This window comes from Zootoca vivipara, chromosome 4 (assembly GCF_963506605.1).
Source record: "Zootoca vivipara chromosome 4, rZooViv1.1, whole genome shotgun sequence".
NCBI classification, from domain to species: domain Eukaryota; kingdom Metazoa; phylum Chordata; class Lepidosauria; order Squamata; family Lacertidae; genus Zootoca; species Zootoca vivipara.
This window is the reverse complement of record NC_083279.1, coordinates 75,204,772-75,223,963: the sequence shown is the minus strand read 5'-3', so window position 1 is coordinate 75,223,963 and position 19,192 is coordinate 75,204,772. Positions and strand designations below refer to the sequence as shown.

Sequence of the window (19,192 nt, the reverse complement as noted above, 5' to 3'; positions counted from 1 at the left end):
CCAGTGCTGGTTCATGGCAGGCGGCAGTTTTGGAAGCTCAGACCTGGGTCTGCACTAAGAGACAGCACTAGGTAACTCTTGGGACACTGGCAACAGATATAACTCAGAGCATTTCCTTGTATGAAGGTGTCCAGCATTGAGATTATTGTTAGTTGTACTCAGCAGTGCTACATATAGGAGGGGAGTGGCAACAGCACCGGTGAAGCTGCCGCCACCAAGCCAAAGCTCTCTTGACTTTGCCTGTCTTGCCCCACACCATCCCTGTCTTGGTGAGTGGCACCACAGTTGTGGGGAGTGCACAATGGCTGCTCCACCCTGCTCACACACCACTGCTGCTTGTACTGCTAGGATCAGAGACCATATTCAAGATGGTTTTCCAGACAATGAATTGTTCATCATAGCCTGGGGGTGACCATGTAGTGCCTGGCTGATGTCAACCCCAGCGTGCATGGCCAATGGCCAGGGATGCTGGAAGCAGTAGTCTACAACATCTGAAAGGCACCATGTTGGCCACCACTGATCTAAGTTATTAAGGCATGAAATATTGATTTTCACTGAATAATCAGAAGATGTCACCTGCACTAATCCCTTCATATTATTGTTTTATTAAACTGATATATTTAATTAAAAAGACAAAGCATTTAATAAGCCCTTAATCTGAGGACTGCCAAACTACAAAGATTATAAAAATGAGATAGCAGGATCTGGTTTTCATAATGGGATACTTTATTCTAGGTTCTATAGTCAATTGTTACTGCAACAATTATTTGTTCTAAATTCAGACTTGGCATACAAGCCCCACACAGCAGAACAGTTTTATATCCTCAGTCCCCTCAAAATGGCTTGGCTCTCTCTGTTCATTATGAACATTTAATAACATGGAAAGCTTTTTGCGGCACCTGTATAATTAAAAGACTGAGTTTGACTTTTACAAATCTACCTGAAGTAATTAGGCTATGGCATAATGCCATGTTAAAATTATCACTGTTATTATATAAACGAGAACTGTACCATCTATAAAATATTAAAGATCAAGTAGAAATTGTTGCTCAGATTTTTCAGTCGGGTGAAACTGGACAGGAAGAGGTTGGGATAAGTAGGATGTGACCGTTTCCCTTAATATTTAAAATAAAAATATGTGCTAGAATCCAAAGAGTTGTACAACCAGACCAGCAAGCCCAAGAAGACTTCTGGCTTTTGTTTTTACTTACATTTCATAAACAAGGAGTGGGGAACACTCAACCCTCCAGGTATTGCTGAACATCATCCATCATCCCTGGTCATGCCTGCTAGGGGTGATGGGAGTTGTAGTTCAGCACTCCTGTCATAAACATTAAGGGCTCATCCACACTTATGCTTGTTCCATGCCTAGAAAACATGCATCCAAGTCGATTCCCCCTTGCTCTGCTCCTTTCCCAGGAAAAAACTGCGCTTCAGTGCTAAATCAGGGCAAACGCCAGTCCGGAGAAAACCCAAAATACCATTTGCTCCGACTGAGCACTAAAGAGCAGTTTTCCCCAGGGAAAAGCAGTGGAACTAGAGGAAGTGTGGATAAGCCCTAAGTGATGTGGTACATTTTTTACATTGGAATAAGCCAGCCATCACCAACCTGGCTTCAGCACATGGTTAACAAAGAGAGAGCTTTACCACAAGCCCTGGTTCAGAGGACATACTAAACCTTGGCTTAGTTCAGTGTAGCATATGAATAAATAAAAAAAGACTGAGGAAGAGCAAAGTGGCTGCAAGCTCGACTCCAGGAGCCAGCACGTTCACATGGTTTTGGTAAGCTATAATTTGGCTTACCACATGATGCAAACCAGGACAATGTTGTGTTAATAAAATGGTAAATCTCAACATAGGCTGTCCCAAGTTCCTTAAAACCACAGGCTGGGTTAAATATATATATATATTATTTACCGCATAAGCTGGTCTTCCCTCTTCATTTCTACTGCATCCATTTTCTGCCTCTCTGACGGTTTCAGTGATCCTGAAAGCTGCAGAAGTAAATACGTGTTAATTCCTGCTTCTATATGCAAGCTGGAAATGTTACAGACATATTTGGCAGAGATCTGTTAACACAAAGTTGCATGCATGTTGCATGCTATATTCAGTTTTTATGACACCTGGTTAAGACAAAATACCATCATTATTTGGTACTGTAAAATGAGTACTTAAGGACATAACCACATCTCCCTAGAAACCATAATTTCAATCCTGGTTTGCACAGCAAGCACAAGCACAAGCCTTTTCTGTCGGTTCTGATAACACAGCCAACTACTGCTTGCTTCAAACCAGGACAGGAGTGAGGGAATTGTCAGTATGGTGTAGTGGTTAGAATGTCAGACTGTGGTCTGGAGACCTTTTGCAGAACGGTTGGGAGAGTTGGGTATATTTAGCCTGGAAAAGAGGAGATAGGATAGTCCTCTTCAAATATCTAAAGGCCTGTCACATGGAAGGTGGAGTAAGCTTGTTTTCTCCTGCTCTGCAGACATCTTTGTAACACAAAGTTGGTTTGCCAAAGACCTGGTGCTGGAAGCCAGCTCTCCATATAGCAAGTCCATGGGATCCTGCCATCTTCAATTCTGTGGACATGACCAAGCAAGTGTAGACGTCATTGAGACAGGAGTGCAAACATACCTGGAATATGGGCTTGGGAGAGCACATCTTTGTTTGAGACTCTGTCTATGATGTGATACTCAAAATCTTCCTGACACAGTGAATGTGGAGGCGTTGCTCCTGGTGGCTGCAGTTGCCCATGACTCACTTCCATAAAGCAACCATGCCCAACGTTGGTGTTGGTACTGGACGTTAGCACAACATACTCCCATACCCTTTTGGAGAGGTGAGCCATTGTCGTAGCTGCCTTGCCAATACGCTTGTCCAGCTCAGCATCAATGTGATAAATAGAATATATAAGGTAAAGAGGGAGCATGCAAGTCCAGGGCTCCTCAGTTGGAAAGGCCATTCTCAACGCTGGGTATTATGTCTGAAGTAGCCCTGAGACAGTGCATGCAGAAAACTTAAGAAAGTGTTATATACTATTATTTATCAACCAATGAATGAAATCAGCTGCTTGAAACTTCAGTCTTATGCATATGCTTATAATGTCAATAACAACTGACCGTTCCTGCTAGTGGACTGCTGGTCAATGGCATAGGATTGTTTCATTGACAAATCTATTACCATCTGAATCTTAAGAGCACTTGAGCACAAGTGAGCTTTTATTGGTGATTCCAAATAAAGACTACTATTTAAAATCATAACATGATTTTAGACATCATGGTGTTGGAAAGGGGGGGGGATGCTTGTGTTGTTTTAAAACATCTGCTTTCTAGTTTACATGCTTTTTTAGTAATCGTATTGTATAATTTCCAAACTGCCCTTTAGCAATGAAATCTACAAATGCTTTGTGAAGAAGAGGAGGAGGAAGAATCTATTTGGATATCAGAGGCTACAGCAAATACTACTAGAACTGTATACATTCCTCCTTCCACCTAAAATATGGAAAAATTCAAAGGGAAATCTTACTGACTTTCAAAAGGACATAGGGGATGCCTGACTTTTTCTGGATTGCACAAATAGTTTCCAAAGATGGTTAACTTAAGTCTTGCTGAATAGGGAGCTAGGTGCCCATGAGTGAACACATACCTCAATGAACTCAGGCTCGCCAGAGAGGTTAAAAGCAACAAAAAGGGCTTTTATAGGTATGTCCGTAGCAAAAGGAAGAACAAGGAAACAGTGGGGTCACTTAGAGGAGAAGATGGTGAAATGCAAACAGGGGACAGAGAAAGGGCAGAACTCCTCAATGCCTTCTTTGCCTCAGTCTTCTCCAAAAAAGAAAACAATGCCTGACCTGAAGAATATGGAGCAGATGATTCAGCAGGGGAAACACAGCCCAGAATAAGTAAGGAGGTAGTACAAGAATACTTGGCTAGTTTAGATGTATTCAAGTCTCCAGGGCCAGATGAACTACATCCACAAGTATTAAAAGAACTGGCAGAGGTGATTTCAGAACCACTGGCAATAATCTTTGAAAATTCCTGGAGAACAGGCGAAGTTCCAGCAGACTGGAGGAGGGCAAATGTTGTCCCCATTTTCAAAAAGGGGAAAAGAGAGGACCCAAACAATTACCGCCCAGTCAGCCTGACATCAATACCAGGAAAGATTCTAGAGCAGATCATTAAGCAAACAGTCTGTGAGCACCTAGAAAGAAACTCTGTGATCACTAAAAGTCAGCATGGGTTTCTGAAAAATAGGTCATGTCAGACTAATCTGATCTCATTTTTTGACAGAATTACAAGCCTGGTAGATGAAGGGAACGCTGTGGATGTAGCCTATCTTGATTTCAGCAAGGCTTTTGACAAGGTGCCCCATGATATTCTTGTAAAGAAGCTGGTTAAATGCGGGCTAGACAATGCTACCATTCAGTGGATTTGTAACTGGCTTACTGACCGAACCCAAAGGGTGCTCATAAATGGCTCCTCCTCATCCTGGAGAGTAGTGACTAGTGGGGTGCCACAGGGTTCTGTCTTGGGCCCAGTCTTATTCAACATCTTTATCAATGACTTGGATGATGGGCTTGAGGGCATCCTGAGCAAGTTTGCAGACGACGCCAAATTGGGAGCGGTGGCTAACACCCCAGAGGACAGGATCACACTTCAAAATGACCTTAACAGATTAGACAACTGGGCCAAAGCAAACAAGATGTATTTTAACAAGGAGAAATGTAAGGTACTACACTTGGGCAGAAAAAATGAAAGACACAAATACAGGATGGGTGACACCTGGCTTGAGAGCAGTACATGTGAAAAGGATCTAGGAGTCCTGGTAGACCACAAACTTGACATGAGTCAGCAGTGTGATGCAGCAGCTAAAAAAGCCAATGCAATTCTGGGCTGCATCAATAGGAGTATAGCATCTAGATCAAGGGAAGTAATAGTACCACTATATTCTGCTCTGGTCAGACCTCACCTGGAGTACTGTGTCCAGTTCTGGGCACCACAGTTCAAGAAGGATACTGACAAACTGGAACGTGTCCAGAGGAGGGCAACCAAAATGGTCAAAGGCCTGGAAACGATGCCTTATGAGGAACGGCTTAGGGAGCTGAGTATGTTTAGCCTGGAGAAGAGAAGGTTAAGGGGTGATATGATAGCCATGTTCAAATATATGAAAGGATGTCATATGGAGGAGGGAGAAAGATTGTTTTCTGCTGCTCCAGAGAAGCGGACACGGAGCAATGGATTCAAACTACAAGAAAGAAGATTCCACCTAAACATTAGGAAGAACTTCCTGACAGTAAGAGCTGTTCGGCAGTGGAATTTGCTACCAAGGAGTGTGGTGGAGTCTCCTTCTTTGGAGGTCTTTAAGCAGAGGCTTGACAGGCATATGTCAAGAATGCTTTGATGGTGTTTCCTGCTTGGCAGGGGGTTGGACTGGATGACCCTTGTGGTCTCTTCCAACTCTATGATTCTATGATTCTCCTATTTGTTCCCTTCTTTTTTCCCTCTCCATTCTCCTTAAATGGTGTATGTGTTATAAAACAGAAATGCATCATTATTAGCTAGCCAAACAAGGCAAAGTTGTTCTTCAGCAATGCTACCTCATTCCAGAAGACACAGATAATTATAGAGAGTGAACCATTTAAGCCTGCTGCTTAAATACATGGAAACATGGCTAATTGCAGCCTTCCCTTTTCTCTGCACTGATACACAATGAACTGAGTGAGAGTTGTTTGTTTGTAGTAGAGGCAAAGCATCATGCCAAGCTACTACTTTGAATACTATTTAAGGAATAATTTTCTTCAAACAATATAAGGAGATTCTTTTCCAAACTATATATACATCATCATCATCAGCCTTGCTGACTTGACTTCATGCCAGGGAATATTGCTAAGATACTTCCCAAGCTACAGTAACTTCCAAAAAATTATGATTTATCCATTGCTCCTGAAAAACAAGGAACTCTGGATGCACCTCCAAAATGCGTACAGTAATTCAAGGCTACTAAGAGAGCTGGAATTTGTTATATATAATCCAAGTCACTCTTGATTACTAAAGGAGCCTAAGAAATGCGATACTTTGCACCTAAAAGTCAAAATGCAGCACATCAATCTACAGCAAGCTAGCAATCTACAGCAAGCCAGTGGCATGCTGAACCAAATATTGGGTTATGGGGCTACCAAATCCTCTTCAAATGGGTTGAGGAAAGATGACACTTCCAATAGCAGTCACAATATGAATCTAGGATTGCAGAATACAAGCTTCATTTTTGTGTGTGCGCACTACGAATGTACTGTGTTTCTCACATTTAAGACACTGTCTTTTATTTATTTTACTCAAGAAAATAAGCCTATGGCTTATTTTCGGGGGGTGTCTAATTTTATTATTATTACCATAAGTACCGTATGGTTCTGGGCGCCTGCCTCCTCATGCCGCGTTGCTGCTGCTGGCTCCCGGAGGCCTGGGGCGCTGTGCACGGCGCTGCTGGGCGCCTCCGGGAGGAGGAGGCGGTGACCTGCCAGGTCAGAGCCCAGCAGCCCCGAGCCACGTGGTGTTTTCAAAATGGTGCTGGCTCTCAGGTTGCCCAAGCAACCGTAAGCAACAAAGCAAGGCAGGCGGTGAATATTATGACTACGTCTTAAAAAAGGAGAAACACTGTATATATGTAATATGTGCCATATGTGAGAGAAAGAGGGAGTATGCTCCATTCTGAGACACTGGATATTTTTCAGTCACTCAGCTGGGTGTTCACAGGCATGTTCACATATAATTGGAAAGATTTTGTTTAAAAAGCAGTCTATATACAATAATTTAAATAAATGGATAAAGGCTAAATCTATTTAGCAGCCTGAACCAGGGAAGGCACACCAACAGGGCTGGCCAAGGAACCTTCTGAAAAGTTCATTAAAATAACACTGAAACTCATCAGGTTGCCTGTGATGTCCACTTCCAGCCCCAATTCAAAGTGCCGTTTTTGACCCTGAATGAGCCACATTATATAATGGACCACCTTCTCCAATATGAATTTGACTGCCAATTAAAATCATCTTCAATTGGGGAAGGGCTGTGTAGAGCATCTGCTTTGCATGCAGAAGGCCCCAGGTCTAATCCAAAGCATCTGTAGGTAGGACTGCCTGAAGTTCTGGATAACCACTGCCAGATGGAATAATGGTCTGACTTGGTACAGTATATGACAGCTTCCCACTTTCATGTCTCCACAGATCCTTTTCCTACTTGTGGTTTTGGAAGCTAACATATTGGCAAGAGAGCCTTTTCTGGTAGCAGCCAAACTATGAAACTCCCTTCACCAGACATGTTCACTTGGTACCTCCATAGCTATATTTGAGGCATCAGGAGAAGACCATCCTGTCCTCCTGGGTTCTTGTGGTATTTCAGATATATTACTGCTTTCAAGTGCTGTTCTTATAATTCTGACTTTTGCGGTTTTATGTTTTGCAGTTGTTTTATTATTCCGCTGAGTCTGGATCCAACCCATAATACGATAGCTGAACTTGAAACCCATTGAAATGAATGGGACAAATCAGGCTGCAATCTAAACTCCACTCACCTGAGACTAAGCCCCAATGAATACAACAGGACTGACCTGTGAGTAGACATAGTTAGGATTGTTAGTCTGCTATGTTTTTGTATGGATTTGTTTTGTAAGCCACTTTGAGGAAAATTAAGGCAGCATAACAGACATATTATTTTTAATAGAGTAACATATTCAGTAACATTTTTTAGACAGGAGACTGGCAGGCCCCCAGGTAATTTTAGTTATCAGGCTTTGCAGACAGAAGAAAAATATTTAAAAATGGGATACTTCATCATCTTTCCTCCTTCCAAACAGTCAAGTCTTTGGAATATTTTGTAAAGGACTGGAAGTCTTTTGCATTTCAAAGTTTAATTAAACTCAAGTAATGAGCCAACAAAAGCCAGTGGTTACTCAGAGGCAATGATCTAGTCAGGACTGATGTAGAAAACGAAAATATGTAACTGAAGACCTTCCACCTTATGATGATCTCAAAGTGGTACAAAGGCTTATTTTTAATAGAATTGCAGCTGGGGGAGAAAGAAGTAATATGCAGAGAACCTGTCTACCAGCAGTAAAACTTAATGCAGTACAGAAATGAGGCTGCTGCTGGTGGAACAAAGTAGTCAATTGGCTGTCAAGGGTGGAAGCACAGATTCAACCATTTAATTCGACATGGGCAAAAAGATGGCAAGAGTGATTAACATCCCTTTCTAGCATTCCAGCTGAGTCAGACTTAGCTTTGCAGAGTTTTCTGGCTTGGAGGCAAATCAGCTTAAAATAGAGAAGAAAAGTCCAGCGGGAAAAGAGTAATGATCAGCTTAGGATAAAATATTTTCTCATCAGGCTACAGAGATTTTTGGACTTACTTGTGAAATCACGGCTAAGTATGCACGGCGTTCATCATTAGCTTTATGGTAAGCCTAAATTCCAAAACAACAGATAAGTAGTTACAACAGAAGAACAGACAAAAGACTAAAGAAAAGCATAATACTCTACAGGATTTATTTATATATTCATTCTTGTATACTTTTCATCAGTGTTGTAAACAACAACATATTGGACAGCAAATAAAAACTTCTAAAGTATTTGAGGTGCTGGTTATGGCAAAATACAAACCTTTGCTTCTTGTTCCAATCGAAGCTCGTAATCTTTCAGTTGGTTCTCCAGACTTCTCTTCTCTTCTCCCAGTTGTTTAAGAAATTGATTTAAAGAATCCTGCCATTAGGTACAAAATAAAATAGAATAAAAGCAACATAGTTACAGGTAGGTAGCCGTGTTGGTCTGAGTCGAAACAAAATAAAAAAATTCCTTCAGTAGCACCTTAAAGACCAACTAAGTTTTTATTTTGGTATGAGCTTTCGTGTGCATGCACACTTCATCAGATACACTGATTCTGTTCTGTTTCAGTGTATCTGATGAAGTGTGCATGCACAGGAAAGCTCATACCAAAATAAAAATTTAGTTGGTCTTTAGGGTGCTACTGAAGGAATTTTTTTAGATTTATACATAGTTTCTTGTTATTTCACTAAATGAAAAAAAAATGACAATTTCTACCATCCTGAATTTATGAATGTGCACTTTTAATGCTTAGCAATTGCGGTCACTGTTCTTCCTGCTGTTTATTAGTCTCCTGCTGACTTGCCCAAAAAGATGAAGACAAGACAAAACAGGCCATATGTTGCTATCAGTTCTGCACTGTAAAGTTTCAATGTCTTAATGAGATGCTTGCAGCTCACTTTGATTCTTGTCCTCCCCCAACTGAGCAAATTGTGTTTTCTGTAACTCCAGTTTAGGTAAATGCCGTGGGTAGGAAAGATCATGGTTCAGTTGCACAGACCTACTTTGCTTTACAAGCTTCTTGCTGATTTGGCAGCATCGTTTTCAGAATTTACATAATTCTGTGTCAGTTCTCTCCCTCCTTCAAAAGTCTTAGGCACTGGTCCAGTTCAGACACAATGGAAAACTATGGCTTCCTGCTACTTGAACAAGTTGTAGTAAGCTTTCAGCTTATGCATTTCCTCTCCCTCTCTTGTCCACCAGAGGAGGAGAGTGGAAACCTCCACTTGGTTTTAAAACAACCACGGTTCCCTGTGATGTCCAACCTGTGATGTCCAACCTCGGTTTACGGATGCAATTGGTTCTGGGGAGCCGGTTGCTCCCCGAGCAGTCCGTAAATGGAGTGCCTCTTCTGCGTGTGCGCGAAGCGCCGATAGAGCACTTCTGCGCATGCGCACGCTGCGCAAATCGCTTCTGCGCATCCGTGCACCGCAGAACCTGGATGTAAGCACTTTTGGGTCCGCAGTGTTCGCAAACTGATCGATCGCAAACCGCAGCGATCGTAAACCGAGATACCACTGTACAGTTAGTTTAAACCAGGGGTCCCCAAACTAAGGCCTGGGGGCCAGATGCGGCCCAATCACCGTCTAAATCCGGCCCGCGGATGGTCCGGGAATCAGCATGTTTTTACATGAGTAGAATATGTCCTTTTATTTAAAATGCATTTCTGGGCTATTTGTGGGGCCTGCCTGGTGCTTTTACATGAGTAGAATGTGTCCTTTTATTTAAAATGCATCTCTGGGTTATTTGTGGGGCATAGGGATTCATTCATTATTTTTTTCAAAATATAGTCTGGCTTCCCACAAGGTCTGAGGGACAGTGGACCGGCCCCCTACTGAAAAAGTTTGCTGACCCCTGGTTTAAACTATAGTTTGAGAAAAAGGCAGGCTCCAAAACTTGCAAGTTCAGACATCATCATAACCTTACTGGGCTTAAAACTGGAAGAAAAAAACTTTTGAGCTCCACCTTGCAGTCATTAAAGAGAAGGAGAGGAAAGTGTGTGTGAACCAGAAGCTTGCCCCAGCTCATTCACACTGTAGAAAACCATGGATTGCCATTACATGTTCAGGTAGGGTTGGGAAAGACCCCTTTCTAAAACCCTGGAGAGCTCTTGCCACTCAGTGTCAACCAAGGTGGTGAATCTCTGGCCCGTGGTCCTAATTAGGACCATCAGCCTTCTCCATTTGACCTGCAAGCCATTTCAGTCAAGCCTATGCAAACGCAGCTTGCATACTGCTCTGAAAGTTCTTCACAAGAAAGCCTCCTGTGTAACCTCCAATCTCAACATTTTAAAATGAAGAGGAAGATGTTTATGTGTCATAAAGGTCGATTATAAAGCAATATGGCCACTCCATTATCACCATGGAAACAGGTAGGAATCAGCTTATGCAAAATGGATCCCGACAATGCTCTCCTAAACAGATCTCTTAGAAGGAAGCTCAGTTGCATTTAGTGGGACTTAAAAAAAAAAAAAAAGGTAAAGGACCCCTTACAGTTAAGTCCAGTAAGTTAAGTCTGGGGTTGCGGCGCTCGTCTCGCTTCACTGGCCAAGGAAGCCGATGTTTGTCCACATGACTAAGCCGCTTCTGGCGAAACCAGAGCAGCACATGGAAACGCTGTTTACCTTCCCACCGGAGTGGTACCTATTTATCTACTAGCACTTTGACATGCTTTCGAACTGCACTCTTACTAGTCAAAGAGTAAGGCCCATTGTACAAAGTGGGACTTACTTCTGAGTAAGCATGCATCAGATTGCACTGAAAAATTTTCACTGTGATGGGACTACTGCAAGAAGCTCATTGCAGAAATTCTTGGAGGTTCTATGGAGTCAGGTACAGGGTATTTATTTTTTGGGGGGGGGCGATCAGGTAACAGCATATAGTAAGAGGAGCTATTTGGATATGATCATTAAAAATACATCACACTAGTTCCACAATAGAGCTGTCCATTTTTTAGCTTGCTGAGAGAAGTATTCTTTTTATATATATAAAAAAAAAACCCCAGAGAGCACAGTTTACAGAGAAGTGAACAAAGGTGGCATGTTATTAAAAAAATGCTGACATATTACAATAAATCCCCTGCTGGTTTTGAAGTCAAAAACTGACACAACAGGCACAGACTGCAAGACGAATTCTCCCATAGCTGGGTAGCTGACTGTTAACTTTAATCTTCTCTAGAGAAAGTAACACACAGCATAGAAAGATGAAAAACTACTTTTTCTTCTTGAATAAACACCAAAGTCAGGCATGCATCTTTCATTTATAGATGATTCTCTCTCAAATGAAGAACCTCCACCATTGATATACTAGAGCCTAGAAAACCAGTAGATCTGAATGGCAGTGGATTTAAGTCAAACTAATTGGATCTACGCAGAAAAAGGATAACTAACATTTAGGAACTCCTGTCTGCTTGCCTGTCTGCTTTGGTCATCTGATGACCATCCACATGGGGTCCCCATCAGTAGTCCAGGGAAAGGAAGGGCCTTTTATGCTGTGGCCCCCCTGCCTGTACAACCTTTTTCCCCTCTAAGGGAAGCTCATCTGGCTCCTACTTTGGTAACTTTAGGCACCAGGCAAAGTCTATCTTCTGTTCCCAGGCCTTTCACTCAGTAGTTTTGAGTATTGTAATAGATTTTGTGAAGTTGCTTGTTGTTATTTTAGGTTTTTAAAAAATGTTTCTTTTTTTTAATATAAACCAACAGTTGCTCACTGTCCCGGAGAGAATGTTCGTCAATTCATATGTGTGTTATTCCATGTCAGTTTTGCATGTGTTCAATCATTAGTTTGTTCTGTCTCATTTCCTGTGGATTTTTTTAATGCATAGAATCTTTCTTTTAAATCATGCACATTATTGCTCACACTCTCCCCTAAAGTATGCAAAAATGTATTGTTTTCTATACATTTTTCCTGAAAATATGTAATTTATGCATTTTTGTACACATTTCCATGTAAAATATGCATTTTTGCACCAAAACTGTTATCACTAAATACACAGAAGTGTATTGTAAACAAAATCTGATTGTCAACCATGCTCCACACAGCGTATAAATCTGGGAACTGTGAAATAGGTTGCAGTTTAAAATGTAGGCTGAATGACATTTCATTCTATTCTTGATTCAGTGTGTGTGGGGGGGATCCCTAAAACAAATGTGTTCCCCCCCCCAAGCAAATGGGAAAAAGAAACCTTTGTAGCGCAGACAAAATGACAACATGTCAGGAGCTATAAGTCTCATCTGTCATACAACTCTCCTGGGTTTTGAGAAGGCGAACTGTGAACTAAACAAATATTTACCAGTGAGTATCCCAATTTTGCTTCAGAGACAAGAAACAATCACTAAAAGAGCTGATGAGTAAACCATAGAACAAACAATATTATTTTGCCATCCAAAATGTTGTCAATGTAACTGCCATTTGAAGTAGCCTACTCCTTTGTTGAGGAATTGGTGAAGGTATGAAAGAACATCAAACATCATAGTCATGGTTTGAGTTCGGCTTCCCTGCACCCAACTATTTATTCTGTAATAATCAGCTACCCAAGTGCAAGCAACTATGTGACAGACATCCTGGCTAATTTGCTCCTGAGAGAAAGAAATAGCTATAGGAGCTTTAATCTAAAGCTTTCTAGGGATACAAAGCTGCCTTCTTTGACCAGCAGATGTAGGACTGTTGCTGCTCGTAAATGGGTTAGGCTGTGTGCCTCCACCTTTGTTCACCTTGTGTATTTATAAATAAACTCAAATTATTACAGAAATGCCTTAAGTCTCCACTGAGCTCTTTCTCCAAAGGAAACCAAACTGGAGTAAAGGCTGCTCTTGGAATGCCTCGGTACTCAGGGAAGTGGGGAATACGTAACTGTACAATCACGTGCATGTTGACTTCCGAGTGAGTCCCACTATGTTCAATAATAATAATAATAATAATAATAATAATAATAATAATAATAATAATTTATTATTTATACCCCGCCCATCTGGCCGGGTTCCCCCAGCCACTCTGGGCGGCTTCCAACAAAACATTAAAATACAGAAATCCATCAAACATTAAAAGCTTCCCTAAACAGGGCTGCCTTAAGATGCCTTCTAAAGGTCTGGTAATTGTTATTCTCTTTGACCTCTGGTGGGAGGGCATTCCACAGGGTGGGTGCCACTACCGAGAAGGCCCTCTGCCTGGTTCCCTGTAACTTGGCTTCTCGTAGCGAGGGAACCGCCAGAAGGCCCTCGGCGCTAGATCTCAGTGTCCGGGCAGAATGATGGGGGAGGAGACGCTCCTTCAGGTATACTGGACCGAGGCCAATAGAGCTTACTCCCAGATAGGGACAGAACAGGACAGAGGAGAGAGAAATGTGTTTGGTTAAATGCAAGCCTACCTAATTTGCACTTCCCAAAACAATTTGCAAACCAAAATGCACCAAGCTATCCTTCAAAATTTGTACTTCTCCAAATTTTGCTTTGCTGTTCTCCAACAAAAGAAAAATACATAGAAAAAGGTGTATAAAGGAGAAAGCATACACAAAAATGCATATATTCATGAAAACAATGTACAAAAGTGCTTCAGATGAGGGGAAACTGCTCACAAAATGTGTATATTAGGCAAAACTGCATTAAAAACATGCATATTACATGGCATATGTATGAAATTTATGCAGTTTTTTTTAAAAAAAATCACAAAGTGATATGGAAATGGGTGGACTGAAGTTAAGATTTGGAGAAAGGAACACTGAGAGAAACTGAAATTGACAGATTTATCAATTTATCCTAGGTAAGTGTGCAAAAGATTACAACCTAAAAGGCTGTGGAGCATCAAAATTTGGGTGGGCTGCTCCCTTGATTTCATATTTTATTCTTGGTATTTAGCAAAGTCTCAGGTTTCAGGAGACAATTGCCTCATCAGACCCCTGTTTCTCCACTTCTGCAGTATTGCTGATTTAACTATTATTCAACTGTTTTATGTGACTGCAGGCAGCCTCTGGTTTTTTAAAGCCACTAACATACACAGTAATCACATTCTGGATAATATAGCATATTGCACAATTAGCAATGCAAGTAGCGTTTCTAATTAATTAGTCCCTAGAATTAAAATTGCATTTTAAGCCCCCTCCCAAAGGATTGCAAATTTGTTTTCCCCAAAATTTGGCATATCAACTGCTGAGCTAGTGACATTTATTTTAATCTCAATTCCCTTTGACTTTTTCCATTGGGTAGAGGCCCAGATGTGATGTATTTGTCTGACACGTTGTGGAAATGACAACCACTGTGAAGCCCCTGTAATCTAGTCAACCTGCCATTTGAAACTGAATGCAAATATCCCATCTGAGAGAGAACAACATTCCCTCCTTCAAAAGCCAATAGGTGGTCTCTATCAGCTGGCTTAATGACATATTTTAACATTATAAGCCACAACTGTGAAGCTCATGGATGCCAGCACTTAAATTTGCAACCAATTAGTGAAAATAAAATAAGACTAGAGAGGCTCCATTTTAATTAATTAATTTATTTCTTTTGCTACTGTAACAAAAGTCGCATTGCACATATATGGAATTATTTATACTGTACGCATGATGGTGCTTGTGGTAAAACTGACAACATGGCAACACTCCAATTAAACATAAACCACACAAATACAATGGGCACAACATAGCCAATGCTAGAGCAATTTTAAGCCTCCTGTAATCACTGAAACCAATGGGACTGCAAGGTAGCTATCATTACCTGAATTGTGATCAATATGTAAAATATCTCACTAACCTACTGTATGTCAGGAGCTAAAAGACTCTGAAACTAAGGACCTAAAAGCCTGGAGCATATTTAGCATAAATATGAAGTGCCCCCTGGTGGCTAATTCTAAATTTTACAATCAAGTTTATTGAATAAACCTATACAATCATACCTCAGGTTGCGCGTTTTCAGGTTGCGGGCAGCGCCGAACCCAGAAATACCGGAACGGGTTATTTCCGGGTTTCAGTGCTCGTGCATGCGAAGCACAAAATGATGTCATGTGCATGCACAGAAGCACCGAATTGCATCACATGCGTGTGCAGATGCAACGCTGCGGGTTGCGAACGCTGTGGGTTGCGAACGTGCCTCCCGCATGGATCATGTTCGCAACCCGAGGTATGACTGTATAGTGGTACCTTGCTTTACAACCATAATCTGTTCCGGAGGCCTGTTTGTAAACCAAAACAGGTAGTAACCCAAGGCACACTTTCGCCAATGGGGCCTCCAGAAAAAAGTTGTTCGTAATCCAAAAAAATGGGTTGTAATCCAAAAAAGGTTGCAAACCGGGACTCACACTTCCAGGTTTGACGTGTTTGTAATCCAAAACATATGCAAACCAAGGTACCACTGTATTACTTCAGTCATTCTTAACTAGTTGTTTTTCCTAGGATATACCCCAGAACACACTTGAAAGGCCTGCTTCACTCTGCAACTGATGCAATTGGCAGTGGGGGCATCATGCCGTTAATTAGAACTTCAATTCAGAGTTTTATCATGGGAAAATCAGTGCCAAGTTGAGGGGGGCGCAAAATCGAGAAGATCCATAATTGAGAAGATCCATTTGTGGGCGCCAAATCTTGGCCTTGCACAGAGTTCCATACTACAAAAGATTGCCAAAGTCCACCGCTGGTCTCACCCAGTAAAAAGACATTTCCAAAATGCCATGTGATGTCTGCTGTGACGTTGTGAGGAACATTATTCTCAATTTCAAAATAAGCTGTAGTGCCAATACTCACATGAATCTGAAAAGAAGGGTGCTTTTCCTGGCAAGTGGGAGAGTTTCCCTGTAAGTAAACTTGCCCATAAAAAATGGCATCCATATCAGCAAACTGGAATATTTCCTTACAAGTAAATTGGCATGCTCTTGTGATCTCTTTTCTGCCCTTTACTGCACAAATATGCCCACATCTACTCAGGTGCAAGTCCAGCTGAATTCAGTGGAGCCTACTCCCAGGTAAATTAAGTTAGGAGTGCAGTCTTAGCGCCCCCTACTACTCTCTGCATATACATATGACACACACACAAGGACTAGAAATACCACAGCCCTATGCTTCAACTTTCTGGCATCATTATCCACAGCCATCCTCCTTCATGTTGAGAATATAAAATCCCTGTTGGATGAGGCTAGTGGCCCATTTAGTCCAGCATCCTGATCTCACAGTGACCAACCAGATGCCTGTGGGAAACTTGCTAACAATACCCGAGCACAAACACAGAAACTTGAATTCAGAATCATTACTGTCTCTGAATCTTGAAACCCAAGTTCTGTAGCTTCCCATAGGAAAACTGGTATGGATGCAGGGTTACAGAATGAATGATATCCACTATAATTTTCATCATGTGCCCCAGCTTCCTCAATTGTTCCCAACAGAAATGTTGCTAAGACGGTATCACAACTACATGTATCATACTTATGAAAGCCCTGCAATTGTCACCAGTGTATTTGCCTATCAGGATCTTTCTATTAGGTTGCTGTCATGCAGGTATTGTCACCATGGCAGAAGCAGAGGATAATTTCTGAAGAAAATTTTTGTACATTCCCTGAAATCTCTTTTGATGAAAGGATGCTGGTTTCCTAATTTTGCAGAAAGCAAAATTCACAGTGCATGATGCTTCCAGTGAATTGCATTTTGATTGCTTCATAATTGTTGCCAGTATAAAATAAAGCACACGGGGCATTAAAGAATGTGCCAATGAAACAGAGCTGACAGCAGGGATGCCACTGAGCTGCCACTTGATTTTAGGGAGCAGTTTCAATATCTACCCTGAAATGTAAAGACACAGATTCTTCTTGTACGTTACACCTATTAGTTCTATCCTGCTGCATCTAATCATGTTCAATGGTTCTACTCCACCACCCCTTTGGGGAAGAAACCAAGCTAAAAAGATACCTTAGAAACACCATTATACATAGGTAACAATGGACTGTAAAAGGCACAGAGAAAAAAACAACTCTCAGAAAGAAGTCTCTTTGACAGAGCAGAGTGACCTTTAGCAGCAATTGCACACTGAAAATCCAATTTGCTCCTGCATTTGTCATCCAACCATTTTCATTACCATTAAAAATTCTACTTTGATTTCAGTATGCCTGTCCCCATGATACCTAAAAACCTATTTTTTTATTATTACCTTATTACTTTAACTCAAGCTTATTAACCTTTGCAGGCTAAACAAAGCTGTAGGGGAAGGCCAAGTTCTGGTAGAATTGCCTATTCTAATTTGGTTCTCCTGTTATAAACGATGGTCACTGGCAGAAGGCAAACTGGCTTCAGTTTGATTAGGAAAGGGGTCAACTAATAATAAGTTATCTTAGAGAAATTTTAGGAAAAATTGCTTCTCCCTTAAGAGTTCTAAATTAACTAATAACATTGCCAATCTTAAATTGGCTTAAGATGTCATCTGTTCTAAGTCCAAGATCTGCAGCTGACAAGGAGCAAAGCAATCAGTCTCCAAAAGATTTGGTAGTGGGATGTTTAAAGTCCCAGGGACCAAACCCAGTGACACTCCCAAGTCTAAGAAGTGGTACAGTCCCATAGTTTATCTAACCAAACTCTGAACACCCTTTCTAACCTTGCCCAAGTAAAAAGCAGAGGATTTTCTAAATGGTTCTGCCAGCTCTCCATTTAGCCTCTGTTAACCTTGGACTTCAGCGAAAGCATTTGAAACAAAAGCAAGCAAGCAAACAAAAGACAATACTTCATCCCACACCTCCAGTATTAAATGCAAATATTGTAACCTTTGAGAGAAACATTTTTTTTTCTCATATTATTTTAAAGTATTACAAAAATTCAAACAGGCAAATGTGTCTTCCAAAACAGGTCATTTGAGGTGTTTCCCTGGTTTCTCTAATCTCTAATTTAGGGTTAGGGGTGGGAAGCTCCTGTTTGCATATGTGTCAGGAGTCCAAGTTTAATCCATGTTCATAGCATTTTGCAATCATTGTATCACTGAAGTTTATTCCAGATTGTCATGGTTGGAGAAACTGACTACTCTGGATACTGGAATTCAGTGGATTCTTAATGAGATTGCACCCCACCCTCACACACATTAGCAGTTAGCTTCTCACCAAGGGTTAGGGTTAGCTTCTCACCAAGGAAGCCCAGGTAGCTGCTTCCACCAAGAGCACTTGTAAACAGCTTCAATTGGCATGCTAGCTGTGACCTGCTCTAAAGAGTCCAGATCATGCCATGGGTATCTATACACTAGCAACTTCCAGACTAGACTGCTCTGATTTGCTTTACATGAGGCTGCCTTTGAAGATGGTTCAGAAACTACAGCTGGTACAGAATGCAGCCATGTATTAGTTGAGACGAGAATATTAGATCATGTTTTGCTGATACTCCATCTGCTGCACCAGTTGCCAGTGTTTCCAAGCCCTGTTCAAGGTGCTGATGATGGCCTTTAAAGCCAAATAGTTTGGGACCAGGTTATCTTAGGGACAGCATGCACCACATCAGTCTAACTATACCTTAAGATCTGACCTTTTAACATGCTCACCAGCAAAATCTATCAGGATGGTGAACACAAGAAACATGACTTTCTCTGCAGCATCCCTGCCCTCTGGAATTCAATTCTAGAGGAAGTTAGGCAGACTCCTCCTTTGATTTTGTAAAAAATAATGTTTATTGATAAGGGTATTGGGAATTTGTGAAACAATTGTTCTAAAAACAGTATAGAAGTCTCTTAAACAAATAGGCCAACAGGATATCCCCACTACTCAGCAATGCATGAAGAAGTCCTAAGAAACAGGGTTTATTCTCAGCATGTGCCAATGCATTATAAAGCCAATTTGTACACAGAGCAGTGATCACATATGACTGTCTCACCATG

General features: G+C 41.3%; 1 protein-coding gene across 4 annotated transcripts in view; it reads right to left on the bottom strand.

Annotated features, from left to right (window-relative positions):
- The window catches only part of CCDC169 (coiled-coil domain containing 169), a 34,714-nt gene that overhangs the window by 12,155 nt on the left and 3,367 nt on the right, over positions 1 to 19,192 (bottom strand). For all 4 annotated transcript variants that reach the window (XR_009557502.1, XM_035116214.2, XM_060273779.1 and 1 more), the window contains exons 5-7: positions 8,650 to 8,748; positions 8,400 to 8,453; positions 1,918 to 1,994 (exon numbers count right to left, since the gene is read on the bottom strand). Coding sequence is in view for 3 of the 4 variants with exons in the window: in XM_035116214.2 (XP_034972105.1) it covers positions 1,918 to 1,994; positions 8,400 to 8,453; positions 8,650 to 8,748 (230 nt within the window). In the remaining variant the exon portion in view is untranslated. The remainder of the gene's footprint in view (positions 1 to 1,917; positions 1,995 to 8,399; positions 8,454 to 8,649; positions 8,749 to 19,192) is intronic.